The 19769-nt window shown below is 37.1% G+C and overlaps 2 protein-coding genes across 3 annotated transcripts; one reads left to right on the forward strand and one right to left on the reverse strand.

Moving 5' to 3' along the window:
* Positions 1 to 8107: 8107 nt before the first annotated feature.
* LOC149161129 (uncharacterized) lies at positions 8108 to 11268 on the forward strand. 2 transcript variants are annotated; one of them, XM_089436899.1, is made up of 2 exons: positions 8108 to 8627; positions 10127 to 11268. In XM_089436899.1, exons 1-2 carry the CDS (start codon positions 8186 to 8188, stop codon positions 10993 to 10995), a joined length of 1311 nt encoding a protein of 436 aa, XP_089293025.1. In that variant the 5' UTR covers positions 8108 to 8185; the 3' UTR covers positions 10996 to 11268. The 2 variants fall into 2 exon arrangements, with proteins under 2 accessions (XP_089293025.1, XP_089293026.1); XM_089436900.1 differs by having other exon boundaries at positions 8108 to 8474.
* Positions 11269 to 15584: 4316 nt separating this feature from the next.
* On the reverse strand, positions 15585 to 18632 carry LOC149161130 (uncharacterized). The gene is made up of 2 exons (XM_089435486.1): positions 18199 to 18632; positions 15585 to 16423 (listed from the first exon to the last, which is right to left on the reverse strand). Exons 1-2 carry the CDS (start codon positions 18551 to 18553, stop codon positions 16377 to 16379), a joined length of 402 nt encoding a protein of 133 aa, XP_089291612.1. The 5' UTR covers positions 18554 to 18632; the 3' UTR covers positions 15585 to 16376.
* Between the last annotated feature and the right edge of the window lie 1137 nt (positions 18633 to 19769).

Consider the following 19769-nt stretch of genomic DNA (forward strand, 5'->3'; position numbering starts at 1 on the left):
CCTAGGTAAATCCAAACACACTTGAACAACCTCATTCCTTGGTACACCTAGACTAGAGAGAAAAGAGCATATTGATCTAGGACCAATTCAAAAGAAAATGAAAAGTTGCATAAAAGAAAAGCAACGTAGTTTGCTACCTAAGAGACCTTGAATGTATTTATATCCAACTTAGAAGTCAAATCTCCGAACGAATCTCACAGATCCACAAGTCATCATAAATGACCTTGTAGAGGGAAATGGTCTGAAACTTGTCCGGGGAGTCAACTGAGTTTCCCTCAGGAATCAGAGTGAGGAACATGGAGTTGAGGGCTTTTAGGACAGAATTTTGAATGTAGGATTCTTCAACAAGGGCATGGACCTCATTTTTAAGGATAGGCCATCATGCTTTATAAAAGTCTATGGTAAAACCATCCAGACCAGAGGCTTTACCGTTGGGCATCCCCGTGAGAACATCCTTCACTTCCTGGAGGGAGACTTTTCTTAAGAGCATTTTATTATGCTCTTCTGTAAGGATGTTGGGAATGTGTTTGCTGATTTTTTTGATATCCTGATCCTGGTCATTCCTTGGCACCTTGAGAAGAGAGCTGAAGTAATGGGCGAGCTCTGCTTCCATCTCCTCTAGAGAGTGAATGAGATGCCCCTCTCGATTCTTCAGAGCTGGAATTCTGTTGTTTCTTTTGTACTGTATCATAGATTTGTGGAAAAGCGCAATATTCTTTGCCCCACATTTCAACCAGTTGATTTTGGATTTTTGTTGCCATAACTTCTTTTCTTGAATGACCCTCTCCTCCCAACTTTGTTGTAGTTTATGTTCCTCTTGCTTGTTGTTTGTGAACCCTTCTTCAATGACGTGTTTCTAGAGAAGCTCCAACGTGAGCTCCATTTTTTTTTATTTTTTTTTGGTTTTGTTTTGTTTTTTGTTTTTCGTGATGATATTTCCGAATGATTCTCCGTTCCACTTTTTGATTTCCTCTTTGATATATTTTAGTTTTTGTTGGAAGGTGTACATTTTGTTGTCAAATCTGGTGGGAGGGTTGGTCCACCATTGCTTCATTCTATCCAGGAATTCTGGGTGATCCAACTAGAAGGCCTCGAATCTAAAAGGCTTGTTTTTTGGATCAGTAGAGATTTGTATCTTAAGAGAGATGGGCTAGTGATCCAAGCTTGCTTACAGGAGGATATGAACCTCTATTTCCCAAGATGTTAGATGATTTTCTTCTGATAGGAGCAAAAGATCTAGCTGAGAGGCAATTTGTCTTTCCCCTCTTCAGTTGTTCCAGGTGAAAATTCCATTGTTGGTGGGGATGTCGATAAGATTGAGGCTTTCTATGGCTGAAAGGAAAGCTTCTGAGTCCTTGTCTAGCTTCTGGATGCCTCCCCTCTTCTCTGCCAGATTAGTAATCATGTTGAAATCACTTGTTATGCTTTTGAAAGGGAAATATATGGGATCAAGTAGGTTGGAGATGCATTGAAGCATCTTAATTCGATCTATCACCTTGTAGGGGGCATAGACATTGGTTATGTAGATACTATCCTTGGTACTAATGATTCTCAAGATAACAATAATGGAATGATGAGTTTCCAAAGAGGAGATGAGGTCGAACTTCGAGTTTTTCCATAATGTCATGATCCCTCCTACAGAACCTATAGTCGAATTGGCTAAGAAGATGTAAGGCTTGAAGCAGGTGTTTTGAAGGAGATAAGGGTGAACTGACTCAAGTTTGGTTTCTTGAATTAGGAGGATATCAGGATTGTCAAACATGATTCTGTTTTTCAGGATTCGTTTCTTCCTAGGACTATTTAGTCCTCTTATATTCCAAGAAATGCAATTCATAAGTAAGGAGAGGGGTTTAGGGCCAGAGCTTTTACCTTTCCTTCATTGATGAGCTTGGCACCCAGTTCTTGGAGGAGCTGACTAGTGGTCTTTCGACCTCTTTTTCGACTTGGACCTTTGAGGTTGAATCTTCCTACTAGAATGTTTGCTAAGATTCCTTTTGATACATTGCTTTCTTGTGAGGGGTGGAGTGCCTTGAGTTTTAGATCTTCTTGGAGGAGGTAAGCTCCTTCAATTTTTTGTAGTTGGTGTTTTAGTATAGCCTTTATTCCATTTAACTTCCATTCCTCTACGATGGTTGCGAGGTCTACCCCCTCCAATGCTTCTTCTATGGCACTCTCCTATGGTGTTTCCTCGATCACTATTTGTTCCATTTCAGTGTCCTCTTGTGAGTGCTCGTTTTCTCTGTTACTGTTATTTGCATCTTCGTCATCTAGTTCTCTGTCTACTTGGATGTGCTCCTCTTCTCCTGCTTCATCTCCTGTCGGATAGTTTGGATCTGATTGTTCCTATATGATGTTCAAGGCATTGAAAGGGTTCTGAATTGCCTCATTATGCTGATGCTTTTTGGGGATAGTCTTTTTCCTGTTGTTCTTATTCTTGGAGTTGACTCAGATGTATCATTCGTTGTCTTTTTTTTGCTAACATGATCAGAGATTTGAGGAGCTTTGTTTAGAGGACAATTTCTGAAGAGGTGACCATGCTCATGGCACTTCTTGCACCTAAAGGGGATGTGTTCATAGTCTATATTTTGTAACCAGACTTCATCCATGAAAATCATTTTTATTGCGTCTAGAAGGGCTCCAGAGACATCTATGTACACACATATTCTGGCATAGGAAACGTAATGTTCATTTCTAGTTCCTCTAGACATTTTAATATACTCCCCCAGCTGGTCTCCTGTGCCTTTTAAAACCGAAGGAGCCCAATAATCAGTTGGTAAGGAATAGAGGCGCACCCAGACTGAAACTCTTGTGAAGTCCTCCTTTTCTGGTGTGAAATTGTCCTTCCAGAATCTCATGTATAGGCCTATTGAGTTGAAGAAATAAGGACCTCAAAGATTACTGTGAAGAATCCTTTGGAACCCAACTAGAGTCTTATCTCCCCCTTGGGTGTCTATTTGCTTTGTATCCACCAGTTCAGGGCTTTTTTGGTTGGCCAGATGCCCATAAATTTGCATATGACTGCATGTTCTTGCATATATTCTTTGTAGACCGCAATTCTTGAGTCCTAGATTTCCAATTCTGGGATTTTCTTGGCTATGGGGTTGCAATTATTCTTTGTTTCTGTCCGTTGTTCTTGTTGTTGCTCCTGATTCCTTGTTGTGTTTGTGTCTATGGAGGAGGGGTTAGCCGAGGCCTTTCCATTTGCTGAGAGTGTTTCTTTCTTTCCACCTTTTCTGTTTCTCTATTTCTCTAAGGTCGTTCATTTCGCTGAGTGTGGCCGGTTTCTCTGTTTTCAGAGTTTCCTCTAGGGGGACAAAAGGCAGAGTTGGAGGCCAACTTTGTGAAGAAATATTCTTGGTCTGGGGGTCGACTTGTAACCATGTCTTTGAATGAGAGGGCTCCAAGGTTTGAGTTCGGCTTCGCCATGGGGGCCAGGGCGCAGCTTGGTCGGGTCCAGGCGTGCCAGAGGCGCCGCGAAAAGAGCTAATGGGTTAGTCTAGGTTACAGAACTGTCAGAGCAGCGCAAAGAAAACCCCCACTTATTTTGGGTGATGGAATTTTTTGTTTGTCACATTACGCCATCATTATTTTTGTCCAATTGCCATATCATTTGTTGTTCGTCACACTGTGACATTATTTGTTATTCATCATGCTGGGACAATAAAATCATTATAAATTCAAAATTCAAAATTAAACAGGGTGTAAGATTTAGAAGTTTTTTGTTTGTTTGTTTGTTTGCTTTTTTTGTTTTTTTATTACAAATTTTGTGTGCATGTAAAATTTTAGTAAAAAATGAATATTTGTTTGTCATCGTAATGTTGAATGTAATTAAATTTATTTAGTTATTTGTATTTTATAAATAAAAATTTATGATTATTTATGTTATTAAATTTATTTATTTTGAAATTATGTAGTTGATTTCGAATTCTAAAATTTAATTATGAGTTTTTTTTTACTTTGTTCTTGGGGAGATGATCTTCCCAAATCTCATATTCCTTCACTATATCTTTACACATTTTGGGGCAATTGCTAGTTTTATAAGCTCATGTACTTTCTAGTTACATATAGCCTTAGTCTCATTTGAGAAGTGAGATATTATTCTAATTGCAATTTAATTCTTTTTATCTTTTTAAGCAAAAAGGTGTTTAGATTCAATTAGCGAACACAAGCTTATAGGACTCTTTGGAAATGGTTAAGAATTTCAAAACTAAACCGCCCGTCACATCTAACTGTGTTGAACACTGTGGTGTCCGTTCCGACAATTTTAACGAAGAAAGTTGACAGGTGAGAGGGATATTTGGCCATACTTGACGTGTTCACATCAAATTCTAGTGGACGGGTAACTAAATGAAAGCACTGAAAATAACTAGCCTACCACTAGACATTAAATGAGCAGGGTTGTATATGTCCACCATTAAATTTTGGCAAGTCACTAATTGAACAATAATCATATACCCTACTCATTTAATGCCCATTGGTAAATTGTATATTTATTATAAAAAAAACATCCACGAAAGTTGGCCCACAAACCCTTTTATTAGGAGTCATCGGGTGCAGGGGTTAAATTTGACGGGTGACCCTACCCGTCAAGGAATTTTTTTGTGACGTTTTTATTTTTAAACTGCCCATCATATGACTTTTAAAATTTATTTGTACAAGTTTCATCTAATTTCAAATTGTACTCATAATTCTTCAAATTACATTTATAGTATTGCCCTGTCTCATACATAAAAAACGAAAGCTACTCCCATCCCATCCCACTACAATATAGAAGAGATATCTGATAAAAAAAAATATCAACTAACACCAGTTTAGAGGAAAATAATATGCAGCGTACCACAAATAGTAATTTTTGTGAAATAATGTTGATATTCACTGCTGGTATTCATGGCAAGTAAATCCTTGTAGCAGAAGAAAGTACTAGTTATTTTCATTCTGATTTCATAATTGGCCTTGCAAAGTTGGAGCATCCGGTAAAAAATACTAATTTTGTTTTACCAGAGTGAAACCCAATTATGGCAGCAAGCAAACAACCGTTTTTATTTTTATTTTTAATTCTTTATTAGACTCATTTCATAATTGGCCTTGCAAAGCTGGAGCATCCGGTAAAAAATACTAATTTTGTTCTACCAGAGTGAAACCCAAGTATGCAGCAAGCAAACAACCGTTTTTATTTTTATTTTTAATTCTTTATCAGACTCATGTACCTAACCGTGAACACTGGTGGACGAGAATGGAAACTGGAGGGCATTTCATAAGACAGGGGCCTTGTTCCTAACCACTAACACAAACTGTAGGAGAATGCTCACGGCCCGGCTATGTTTCTGCCACATGGAAAATTCCATGAACTATAAGGTTTTACACAAGACAATTGATTTTCGAATATGTGTCATTGATTATAATAGCTACTCAAATAAAGACTCCAGCTGGCTATATCAAAGCCATGTGTGTAATGTATTGGGCTAACGATTTTCTGTATATGAATGAAACTAGAAGCAATTTCTCTTTTTCACGTTGGGTAAAACTCCATGTCGAATCTGTGAAGCGCTATTGAACAGAGAGTTGTAACAGTTCGCGTCTGTGTTTTATTTCCTGTGTCTGCACTAGATTCTTTTCTGTGTTTGGAACTTTCATGGGAGGCTCAGTGCACAAACTGTTCAGGGAATGATCTCCTCAGTCCTCAGTTACAGAAAGTTGTCATAAACGTAGTTTCAGGTATATTTCCAGGGCTTTACGTGTTTTTTTAAATTTTATAAAAGGGATGAGACACCTCACCCTTTCCAAGGTTTTTCATGGGAAGATCGCCGGGACGCGCAGTGACAGGATGCCTATTTCTTTACCTCTTTGCCCTCCCTTCACATCGTTCTGCAAGCTTTCGCTTCCTTCTCAGTTCTTACCTTCATTTTGTTTAGTTTTGAGGCGCTGGATAGATATGGGATCTGCTCTCCTTCCAACCCCGGATTTTCTGGCTCATTATCAGAGCTATCCGATCAGTGATTTCAAGGGTTTGATTTATCCCAAGAAATCACACCAACATCCGCAGTTCAAGAGGAAATCTGGTCACGCTCATGGCTTTTCTCCTCAGAAGTCTAAGGTTAGGGGTGGAAATCCTGAGTAGAAACGGCCCTTGAAGACCAAACCCCAGGACGCATCGTTTCCCGAGGTAGGTAAAAGGGCTATTAACAGAATTCATAAAGCCAGTGACAGAAAATTCGGCCCTGTTGATGCCCAAACTTTGAAGAAAGAGCCGGCTAAAAATACTCTATTAATGGGGCAAGTTACAATTCTTAAGCGAGGACAAAAATACTCTATTAATGGGGCAAGTTACAATTCTTAAGCGAGGACATCAGATAATTCTTAGGGCTGGATAATGTTAATATTAACCGTGTATTTTTATGTTTGACCAATTATTGATTGTTTGGTTACAGCGAGGACATCAGAACTGTCTGGAGAATATGCCTGTATTCTTTGTGGTCCTCATTTTGGGTGGCTTGCAGGCACTGTATTAATGTGTGTTTTTATTTAAGTTGGATCAAGAGCCATCCCTGAAAATGTTGGTAACAATTATTCAGATTCATAGTATTGTTGGTAACACCACAATACTATGACTTTTATAGCAGAGGGCTTGTTCCCCAACACCATTACTGGCCTATAAGTGTCCATAGAAAATGTGACTCTATACAGTTTGCCGTGGACTGGGGAAACAAGCACCCAAACGAGGTAAGTTTTTCATAATAGTCTTGCCAAACTATGGACTGGGGAAACAAGCACCCAAACGAGGTAAGTTTTTCATAACAGTCTTGCCAAACTGTTTACTTTCTATAGATAAAACAGCAAATTCAACTTGGTTTTTCTGTAGATAAAACAACGAACTGCAAATTCAACTTGGTTTTCCTGTAGATAAAACAACAAACTGAACTTGGTTTTTCTGCAGGTAATGGAGATTCCAAAGGCAGCGAAAAAATTTAACGAGTTGAATATGTCGAATATATACATAGAAAAACGAATACAGATATCCAACAAGCATGCATAGAAAATAGAGCAAGCATGCATAGAAAATAGAGCAGAGCATCTCTTACTATCTATGCCTAATAGGCTATCACTTACTGGTTATTTGGTCGGCTGAGTTCTGGTTTTATAGCATTCGAAGAAGTTCCAGAGTTTGGAGAGTTTTTCTTATCCCTTGCTCCTCACCAAAGTCACCACATTCAACAATGAATAACTCACAGATTGCTATTCAATGAATAACTCACAGATTGCTGTGCATTGGAATTGGACACGAATTAAAACTTGGAACTTGAAAGTAAATTAGTAACATAACTCAGCAGTGGTAGCTGGGAATTAATTGCCAATAATACCATACCATTTAACTGTTGAAAATTAGGAATTGATATTATGACTTAGTCGGAATCACCATAACTCAGCAACATAACTCAGTAGTGAGTCGCTGGGAATTAATTACCAATAATACCATACACCATACCTGATACGAAAATTAGAAGTTGATATCTCGGACAGTGGACTTAGTCTGGAATCCGGATACCATACCTGATACGAAAATTAGAAATTGATATTTCGGACAGTGGACTTAGTCCGGAATCCGCATAGCAATCACTTGGCAAATTGGCCAATTGCGATACAGGTCACGGATTATTAACTTAAATTACATATTAAAAATGTTAATGAATTATTAAAAATGTTAATGAATCGCTTTTAGCTCAAGGTTAAAAATATATATATAAAAAAATTTTAAAACTTTTGATTTTTAAATATGCCCGTCAGATTGACGGTCTTAAAAATTATTGGCAAGTTCCCCCTGACGTGGAGATTTGAAACGTGAAAGTATTTTACGTGTAAAAACGCTAAATACGGGCATACGGGCGTCAAATTTAACCCCTGATCGGGTGACAGTGGGTGTACGTCAAAGTCTTTGTAGCTGGTGTTGAATGCAGCATTCCCAATGGGCCATACAAAGAGCGGCCCACGATCAGTCACCAAACGCAAGTGGAAGTTGAAAGACATCACCGCCCAGTGACCATTTAAAGTAAGTACATTAAAAGTTTCATTTGAGCGTGCTAAAAGTCCATTCACTGCCAGCCTCACGGCAAGGGCTAACCAGCCATATATTGCTCCATTAATGCCCTTGCCAGCTATGTATGGGCAGCGGATGGCATAAGATGGATACATGACTCCGGCCGGCGACATTGTATTCTCCGGCGACATACCTGGGACCCACCACACGATTGCCCGCCCGCCTCCCGCTTTCCACGTCAGCGCACGGATCCATTTTCAAATGAAACTCGCCTTCCCTCGCGCCCATTTCATTAAAATTAATTTGCAACCTGCTCTGCGCATCCTGCATCCTGCTTCGCGAACCCTCTGCATCCGAGTTCAGACTGCTCTGCGCATCCGCTGCATCCGAGTTCAGACTGCTCTGCGCATCCGCTGCAACCATCCGCTGCATCCGAGTTCAGGTTTCTGTGTTCAGGTTTGGATGACCCCAAAATGGGCTATAGCTTGTTGGTTTCTGTGTTTTTGTGCAGGTTTGAAGGTTCAGAACAGAAAGCCTTATCTTCATTTTCAGCCACATACCAAGGGTAATATCACGGTATTTCATCCTAAAATTGGTAAGGGTTCTTCAAACAAAATCCCTGTGCTTTTCCAAGGCTTTTTCTTTTATTTATTGTGTGTTTTCTTTGTTGTTTTATGTTTTCTACAGTAAGAAATCATTCTCAGAATAGCAAATTTCCTAAACTAACTCCTGGACTCCATCAACCAATAAGAATTATAATAAGGCACTGGTATACTAATCTTGTGGTGTAGGATTTTGTGATTGTAGGGAAGCCTCCCATGACTTTATAGGAATTGACCTAAATAGTGGGAACTCATGCTGAGACGACAATGGGCACTTTTTTTCTATGGTGTGCCTCCCTAGCATCTTGTCGGACCTTAACAAGACTACTAATTGAATTGTAATAGTCCCTCAGAAAGAGTAATGACATCTTCATTCTCATCCTTATTAGAAAGTCTACCAGCCATATCCTAGAAGATCATAGGATTATAACAATGACTACTGTTGGAAAAATTCTTCCTCTCCTCTTGACAAGAAGAGGTGCATCTAAAGTCCCTTCTTTTAACTAATAACTGCACTTGTTAACTTTTTGTATTTAATTTGTGGATTTGATTAAAAATTGAAACCGTATGAAGCAACACAGACATGAGCCTTCTGAGATAGTTCTAAATGCTAAATCTTCTCTTGCAGATATTATCGGTGGCTTGTGACTTTTATAAAAGAAGTTTTTCTTGATAACCTTTTTTACTTCTACGATGAAATATGTTTTGTCAACTTCATCTAGTGCCCTAAGCTCATATGGAGTTTTATCATTTAAATATTTTATCATTTATTTTGTTGTTAGGACTTTGTTTTCCAACTCATTATTAATTATTTTGATGACTGTATATGACTTTGAGATATATGACTGTATATGACTGTATTTTGATGACTGTATATGACTGTATATGACTGTATTTTGATGACTGTATATGACTTTTGATGACTGTATTTTGATGACTGTATATGACTTTTGATGACTGTATATGACTGTATTTTGATGACTGTATATGACTTTGTTTTCCAACTCATTATTAATTAGTTTTGTTTCTTTCATTTTATGAATTGAGATGCCTTTCTTTGATATTAAATTGTACTTTTGCCTCTACTAGAGTGCCCATGTTTCCTCAATTCTATTTCAAATAATCTAAGATCTGATAATGCTTTGGACATTTGTTCTACAAGATCCTAAGTATATATGGCATTTGAAGTGGAAGCAACACAGACATGAGCCTTCTGAGATAGTTCTAAATGCTAATTCTTCTCTTGCAGATATTCAATTTCATTGTTTCTTCATATAAACTCTTATAGCAGTTGCGCCTTTTCTTTTTCTACTTGTAAAAGTTATGTTGTTTGTACATGTTCAATTCCTAGGATTTTCAACTTTTTCCTCAAGGACTGCATTTTTGTTTATGTGTTTTGAAGGAGAATATTGATAGCCTTTATGTTAATTGGATTCACTCCCATATTCATTGTTAACTTCTTATATTCTTGTTTTTTTCTTTTTTGTTACAGCTGAAGCTCCTCCTGGTGCTTTGTTATTGCGTGAGGAGATCAAGGATCAACAGACCTTGGCTCAATCTACAGTTGCAACAGTTGCTCAATCTACAGGACTAGTATCTCTGTCTCAATCTACTGGGTTACATGTTCCTCTATCTATGAGTTCACAGTCAGCCAACAATATAAATTTTCAAACGCCTTTGCAAGGAGTCAAACAGAGTGAGTTGAAATCAGCTTCATCAATTGCTAAATCCAGTGAAGTCAATCTGGCAGGTGCAAAATTTACCTCAAATGTATCCCAGTCAAAATTGCTTGAGATTGTCTCCAGAAGTAACCGACTTATGCAATGGGCATCTGCCAAACCAGCTGAACATGTGCAACCTGTTTCAAGTGTCCAGACGACAACTTCTGGCAGCACTGGTTTTGATAGAAGGTTGGATGGTAATTCCAATTGTGTGGCCAGGGAACCATATGGTGATACAAAACTATCAGGCATTTCTAGTAGTGTTCCTCAATTTATTCAACAGCAGGCACCCATGGACATGCCTCTGTATATGCGTTCACAGCTGAGCTGGATGCATCCTCAGAATCTGTCATCTCATGCCACTTCTCAGGGAGGTGTAAACTCGATGTTAGAATTGCCGAATTCAACCACACAGAGTCCTTTTAATTGCAGGCAGATACCAATGGGAGCTGATACATCCCAATCTCAAAAACAACTATGGAAGTCTTTACCTTCAAAACAGCCTTCTCAACAGACATCTGAATTTTCAAATTCGATTCCACCAGATTTGAATGTAGAAAAACAGTCTCCAAGGTCTCCAGTTAGGCAGTCTTCTGGAATGCTGGTTGATTCACAGCCTGATTTGGCCCTCCAGCTTTGATTTATTGAGCATTTAAAAGGTTGACAGGGAACATAATTATGTGTGAATCTCTTGGGACAGTTTTGAATAACTTGAACTTCTTAGTGGTTGGTGAAATTTGTTGGCTAGTTAGGGCATTGAAACTGGTTTCCTTCTATTTGTATGTTTAGCTATGCTTGTGGTTCCTTTGCAGGCAAACCAACTTGGTCTTTGTAATATCAAAAGCTCTGCATTTTTGCGACCATTGAAACAGTTCTGTTAATATTATTAAGGGAAAAATTCATGAACTCTTAATTATTTCAAATTCTGAGTTTTTCTTGTTTTCATTAATTATACACAATTCCCACTTGGTCCTGAACTTTGGCTACTGATGACCTGTGATTCTCCAAGCAAGTTTCTAGGAGTACTGCACTGTTTCTAGACTATTCTGTCAGCATTGTCGTCAAATCTATATCAAACCTCTTTTTCCATCCATATTTTCAGGCCTTAAAAGAAGTGTGGATTGATAGCACAGCATAATTCAGGTGGAGATTGAGAGGCACAGAAATGTCTAAAATATAGCATTTGAAGCTGTCAAGGCAGACAATATATTACAAAACCTAATAAACTCTGGAATTGTTGATAAGGAAGTAATTTTGTAATTATTGAGGAAGATAATGCTTCCTTGACAGTACCCTCATGCTATGAAACTCTCGGTAGGCACAACCATCAGCAATATAAACTACAATCCAGCACTGTAAAATGATTGGCATCATTAATCTCTTGGTTGACTAGAAAGTCTATGCATCTCTGCATATGATGTTGCAGGAAACAACTTAACGATACCAGTGTCATATTGGTGTGATAAGAACTAGTGTATTATGGCAACTCTGACATTCTATTGGAAGTCTGAATCACTGTAACAGAATTTTTGCAAGGTTCCAGAATGACCAAAGAAATTGTGCTTCCCAATGCTATATGAAATGAGGACAGTGGGATCTTTGAAACATTCAGAGGCATACAAAGTGAACGGGCTTCCCATTGTTGTGCATCAATGGACATGATTATCACAGCTCGTTTAACCATTTATGTCATATTGGTTCTTCCAGAGACCCTGAAAACCCTTGGGACATGGTCGAATATAAAATTGTCATAGATCCAAACAGAACCATGATTAAAGTTCTGAATTTCAGTTGAACTGACACACAGTAAATGGCTGATTCACGTTGATGAAAAACTCACCTGTTCTTGAATCATTTCAATTTTCACTATATGTGACATTTGGTTATTCCCTGGGTACTAATATTTCTCGTTGTATGGAGGGAATAGAAATCCCATCTAATTAAAATAACTGAATGGAACGCAAAAGGAAGAAGCATCAGTCAGTTTCTCAAAACAAATTGTTGGAAGCACATTGGAGGAGATTTCAAGAGGGTGTGCTCCATTAAGGAAAACTGTTGAATGGAACATCAGTTTGAGATGACGGTATACACATTAAATCAGAGATCAGTTTCAATGGTAGACATGAACAGCACCAATCTGTTGTCAATTTTCGGTAACACTGGTTTTCCTATCAATTGAGTGGCCAGTTTCTGCAAATTAATAATCACTTAATTTACAGATTTAATTGAAATGATGATTTTTCAAAAGTGAGTACAATTTCTAGGTGAGGCCTAAGATCAAATCTAGGGATTGCCATTATAATTGCAAGGGTATATTCAATAGCCAAATATACCAGGAATTTTTGATTTAGCAAGATTTGAGACTCCACGACAGTGGGGGAGCCTACTCTTTGAGCCTTATCACAAGGAGCTAAAGATACCCCTGTGTGATTTGAAACCGGGTGGAGAGGATAACATCCCATTGTGCCAACCACTGAAAAGAGGATTTGAAATTTTGAAACTGGATAAAGGGGACAATATATCCCATTGTGTCAACCACTAGATCGTCCCATCAAGAAAAAACAAGCTCGTCCCATGAAGAGAAAACAAATCCAAATTTTTAAGCATGTTTTGAAGACATAAATTTTTAAGCATGTTTTGAAGACATAAAAGGTTCATGGTAACTGATTTGGTTTGGCAGGATATGATAAAAGAGGCATGCAATTGAAGAGATTAAAAACTCAACAGCAGGCATTAAGTTTTATTTTGTGAAACAATACTTTATCTTTTAGTTAACGAGAGAGCAAAAGAATAAGAAAGGTCATTTGGGTTGTTATCCTGCCCCTGAAGATAAGTGAGAGATCAGAATGTGAGGGCAGGTGACTGAGACTCCTGGTTAAGATATTCTAGCCAAAAGCAAAAGGAAAAATTCTCGAGAGAATTCACACTAACAGTAATGTAAGTTATTATCACCAATCAGAATCATAATGTTCATATTGTTGCAGGATAAACTTAATTGGAATTAATTTTGAATAAAAACCACCAAAAGCACAGACAACCCAGATAATGTATAATTGCCCCTTTACTATACTTGTATGGTAAAATTGTGCAGTGCATATATTACTACAACAGGGGCAGTAAACTGTCCCTTCCCGAGTGGTAGAGGTCCACTTATCATCAAAGATATGAAATGTAAATGTTTCTCCAAGTACTGATCTGTTATAGATGCCAGGATCACCACCAGCAATGCTCTGATTATATTGCTGTGTATGCTCGGATTAGTTTCTCCAAGTACTGATCTGTTATAGATGCCAGGATCACCACCAGCAATGCTCTGATTATATTGCTGTGTATGCTCGGATGCTGTGTATTGCTGTGTATGCTCGGATTAAGCATAATCAATCTCCCCCCCAATGACATCCATTTATGTTTCCAACTATCTAATTTATATTTAAACTTGCCAATTAACCATTCCCATTTCTTAATTTTGAATCCACACAGTTTTAAAATGAATCCCAAGTAGTTGAAACCATCATCTATATGGTTGGAAGATATCCCAAAAAGCTACCTTATTTCCTCCAATACTGATTCATCTTTTCCATTATGTATTAATTTTGACTTTGTTTCATTGAATAACAGTTCAGAGGTATCCCCAAATATCTTAATTCTTTTATGAAAGATGGACCATTCAGCAATAGAAATCTATCCCCCAAATAAAATATCATCTACGAACATAAGATGTGTTACCTATAGGTAATTGGAAACTCTGACCCCTTTGATGTGGCCTGTGTCCCATGAATCCTTCAATTTCCTGCTTAATGTGTCTATTAGCAGAAGGAATAGTAAGGGTGACAATGCATATGCCTGTCTCAACCCCTTATAGGCTGAGAAGAACTTAGAAGGTAAACCATTGATAACCACAACAAAATGTGTAGATTTAATACATCCCATGATCCATTTTGAGTTATGTCTACTCATACCCATTTTGATCAACATTAATAACAAAAATTATCAATCAATGAAGTCATAGGCTTTAACCAAATCCAAAGTAGACATGATTTATGATCTCTATATTTAATTGAATGGATCATCTCCTGTGCTATTCCAATGGTGTCTTGTATCTTCCTTCCTTCCATAAATTAAAATTGTTCTTGAGTAATAAAATTCGATAAAATCAATTTAACTCTTCTGGAAATCAATTTATATATCACTTTATAAACCCATTTACAAAGGGATATGGGCCTAAAATCAACAAAATTCTACAGATTCTTCTTCTTAGGAATCAATACAATAAACTTGCCATTTATGGCCCCCGAGATATATCCCATGTCATTATCTCTATATATGTAATTATCAGGAACAACCTCAATTCAGTGGAGCTGGTGGAATAATTTTCTTTAAGAGGTGCTTATTTTTTCAGTCTAAAGCCGGTCTAGAGAAAGAACTAACCATTAACAAATTTCAGAGTTCAATTAACAAATTTTCAAAGCTCGTGACCTTAAAGTTGACTCTCTTTCTTGCTGATGGAAAAATGTGTAAACAACATCCAAATTTATGTGATTCATAAATGGTAATAAACTAGATGAAGAGTGCATGCACTATGGAAAGACAAATGTTAAGATCGATTTTGAGGAAGTCTAGTTCATCACAAAACAATTTTACCATATTTTTTCAACATGTGTAACAGGAAAAGGATTGAGATGACAGATGGTCTTTCCAAAACTGTTAAAGATCCATTTTAAGTCGAGTTCATCACAACCAATCTCTTTTCAACATGAGTACAGGGAAAGGATTGAGATGGCAGATGGTCTTTCCATAACTACTTTCTGGTTGATTCATGGTCGTTGGCACATTATTCAAGAGAATTAATACTTACATGTTCCAAGTCATCAGCATTCTAAGTTTATATGTAGGTGTTAAGGATTCCAACTTCGTGTCAAGCAACAAGTTGAAGGAAATAAATATGTGGTGAGTGCATATAGTATGGAAAGCAAGGAAAAGAAAGGAAACATTACCTAGAATTGCTTGTGTGTTGCAAACCCTACTCAACAAAAATGCTTCAAATGAAGGAAATCAGATTGCTTGTGCAGATAGTTGTGTTGTTTTATGGAGCAGCTGCAAGTATGTGGATGGAATTAACAGGTGTAGATAACAAGGTAACTATGAGCCTTTGGTACCCTCCAAGTATTAATAGGCAATCATGAATGATGCTTGAAGAAGATTGTGCATACATATTATTAAGCTGAGGAGTTATAATTCCATGTCCAATAGTAGTCTAGTCAAGTTTGAAAAATATTAAATGGACATAATTAAAACCAATCAAACATTCACATATTCATATGCACTGAAAGCAATGATCCACACATTTGCCAACTTGTGGATGGCCTTCAGAATCACCAGTAGGTTAAGAATAATTAGTTCACCTCAAATATAATGTACATAATTGGACACATGAATTCAGTTATAACATGATTGGACATCCAAGGTGAATGATATTACAAAACCAAAAAAAAGTACATTAACGAGTACTTTACTGAAAGAACCACGGTATCAGAATCCCAATAAAAATGACAACCATGGTGTATACACATAGTCGAGACCTATATTGATGCTGATCAATGTTTGCCAATGGAATGAACGATGATCCTGAATCATCTCTGGCACCTGCATCTACACTTGAGATTGCTCCAACCATTAGATCAGAAGAGATTTTATGGATCTTCGCAACGTGCTTTATCGAAAAAGAATTAAATCGAGCACTCCAGATTTTTGCCTCTGTAGAGGGGCCTCAAATTGTCTGCGCGAACATTGTAGATGCCTTCCATGTGATTACAGATTAATTCTGAGTTTGTCAGCACTGTTATGTTATTCACCCCATTGTGTTTTGCCTCTTTTAAACCTGCAACGAGTGTAATGTAGTATGCTTCGTTATTGGTTGTCTTTCCCTGCACTTCCCATATTCTATAAATCACATGATTTTTTGCCCCATTGTGAAGGACAATTTTTAAAGATGCTGGACCCGGATTAGGGCGGCATGATACTTCAATGCATAGTGTCCACTTTTCCACCATTCCATGGGCTTAGAAGCACTGCATAGTGACAACAACAAAATAGATTCATGTTAGAATACTTTAACATGACAAAATATCCTGATTGAAATTGATTATTTTTATGCTGCCTCAAGTCTGAATGCACATCCTTGAAAAATAACAGAAAATACCATATCAGTGATAAGACTTAGAGGATGCACATCCTCAGCATCAGCAAGTGTCAGAGGATGAGTCCTCTACCACAATTTGGCTTGACAGCTCTTCAGGTTAATTTTGTTTGGTTTATCCTTCGGTAGATTAACTAAAAATTAGTTAATGGTTTGTTTGTGTTGTTGTAAAACTTTGAGAAAACCCATACGAAACAGAGAAGTAGAGCAACAGATCTCCCGCCCGAGAAAAACAAAGATCAAACAAAGATCTCACCCTTCAAAACTTCTAACAGAGATATCACCATTCAAGACTTCTGCAGTGGAGAGCCCTACTCATACCCACCTTTCAGACACCCTACTGGTTTGAAGTTTGAGGAGGTAGGAAGATGAGCAGCAGCAGCATTAGCAATGAGCAATGTGAAGGCATAGTAATACCCATGTAACAAGATTTTAAAAATCTATCAACATGGCATGTTGCATTTGCACATCAGTGGAAACTTTCATAACTAATTATGAGCAGCATTTCAGAGTAACAACCTCCATATGAGAGGTCAAAGAATATGGCAAGCTGTGATGGAAGATCTTTTGGCACAGGGGATGAACAAAGCCAATCAGGTAAGCTCTACTAGTTTTCTCTGATGCATATTCATATATCAGAAAAGTGTTGAAACTTGGAAGCCATGAAAATGGAATGTGATCTATGAATTGATTTTTTGCAGGCCATTCTTACTGGTTGCTCAGCAGGTGGCCTGGCTACATTTATTCATTGCGATGATTTTCATGATCTTCTGCCCAAGGGTGCCATAGTCAAGTGCATGCCAGACGCTGGATTTTTACTGGATTCGTATGTCCTCAATAACATCCTATTTGATATCATGCACACCCATGCTTTATTTCTATTCTAAATTTTATGCACATTTTGATAGATGTCATAAATTTCATGATGCAGGAAGGACGTGTCACAACAAAAACAATTTAGATTTTACAGTAATCAGATCATCACATTTCATGTATATATCTGACTCTGATATTTCCTTAAGTTCATTAAAGGATTTATTTTGCTTTCTTCATATCTATTTTTCATTCTCATTGTATTGTTAAATTTGATATTTTATTGTAGGGATCTTTAAAACATTTTCCAGGGGCTTGCACTTCAAAAATGAATCCTCCAACTCTGGTACTATGATGTTCATATAAAGTTACCGTCACTTGAAATTATGTTATAATTGCACTTCCCTCTAAGAGTTGTTACTAACATTGGATGATACAAAATGGCAGTGCTTCTTTCCACAATACCTCTTACAGATCATCAAAACACCACTTTTGGTTGTTAATTCTGCATATGATCCATTACAGGTTAGATACAATTTGTTCTGTCACTCATACTTATTTTCTCTGTAGAATATAACATATTGAATAATACTGGATATGTTTTCAAGGCTGGTATTTTGTTTCTACAGATTGGAAATATTTTGGTACCTGTTTCAGCAGATCCAACTAATAGTTGGCAGAACTGCAAGAGGAGTATTTCGAACTGCGGTCCATCGCAATTGAAAATAATGGAAGGTTGAATTTTAAGCAATATACAAGTCCCTTGTTTCTAGATTGGGTCATAGCTCTCCACGGATATCCATCGATGAAGATTGGGTTAAGTCAGAGAAATACCTGAACTCGGATGCAGCGGATGGTTGCAGCGGATGCGCAGAGCAGTCTGAACTCGGATGCAGCGGATGCGCAGAGCAGTCTGAACTCGGATGCAGAGGGTTCGCGAAGCAGGATGCAGGATGCGCATAGCAGTCTGAACTCGGATGCAGAGGGTTCGCGAAGCAGGATGCAGGATGCGCAGAGCAGGTTGCAGAGCAGGTTGCAAATTAATTTTAATGAAATGGGCGCGAGGGAAGGCGAGTTTCATTTGAAAATGGATCCGTGCGCTGACGTGGAAAGCGGGAGGCGGGCGGGCAATCGTGTGGTGGGTCCCAGGTATGTCGCCGGAGAATACAATGTCGCCGGCCGGAGTCATGTATCCATCTTATGCCATCCGCTGCCCCTACATAGCTGGCAAGGGCATTAATGGAGCAATATATGGCTGGTTAGCCCTTGCCGTGAGGCTGGCAGTGAATGGACTTTTAGCACGCTCAAATGAAACTTTTAATGTACTTACCCTGTCGTTTTCAATGCATTGTACAAAGGCCACGCTGGTTGACAGCACTGGTGCTAAAGTGAACCCTTTACACTGAATAAAATATTTCGAACCTTTAAAAATAAGATTTTTTTAATTTTACCTCAAAAGTCACACGTACCGTCTTTACGTTTCAAAATCGTTTGTACCGAATTTACTTTTTATTGTACACAAGGATTTATGAAGTTTCCTCTCTCTTAAATTGATTATTTGGTGAATTAAATCTTTTTTAAATTTTTAAAAATATAAATGTTGTAAATTAAAAAAAAAAAAATTAATATTGAGTTTTTTAAATTGGGTGATGTATGTTGGTTTTAAATGGAATGGTTAGATATGAAAATTATATCAGTTTATATTTATTTTAATTTGGAATCATAGGAACGACCAAATCACTTTTCATTCCGAAATAAATTTTAATTTTTGTCCATACTTGATGACTCTGGAATTAAAAATAAGATTTTTTTAATTTTACTTCAAAAGTCACACGTACCGTCTTTACGTTTCAAAATCGTTTGTACCGAATTTACTTTTTTATGGTACACAAGGATTTATGAAGTTTCCTCTCTCTTAAATTGATTATTTTGTGAATTATTTTTTTTTTTTTTTTTTTTAAATATAAATGTTGTAAATTAAAAAAAAAAAAAATTAATATTGAGTTTTTTTAATTGGGTGATGTATGTTGGTTTTAGATGGAATAGTTAGATATGAAAATTATATCAGTTTATATTTATTTTAATTTGGAATTATAGGAACTACCAAATCACTTGTCATTCCAGAAGAAATTTTAATTTTTGTCCATACGTGATGAGTCTGGAATTAAAATAAATGCAGATTAGTTTATATAAATATATATAAATTAATATTATTATTATTATTATTTTATTAGATTAAATATAAATAAAAAATAATAATTAAAAAATATATTTATTTCTTATTTCTTATTTTAATATTTAATCAAACTGAAATATAAAAAAAGTTATTTTAATTTTTATTTGTAAAGATTTTATATGAAAACAAATTTATCTGCAATAATGAAAAATGAAAGAAAACATTTAAG

This window comes from Pinus tabuliformis, chromosome 5_2 (genome assembly GCF_031772625.1).
Source record: "Pinus tabuliformis cultivar Carrire ecotype Pingquan chromosome 5_2, CPIR1, whole genome shotgun sequence".
Lineage (NCBI taxonomy): Eukaryota > Viridiplantae > Streptophyta > Pinopsida > Pinales > Pinaceae > Pinus > Pinus tabuliformis.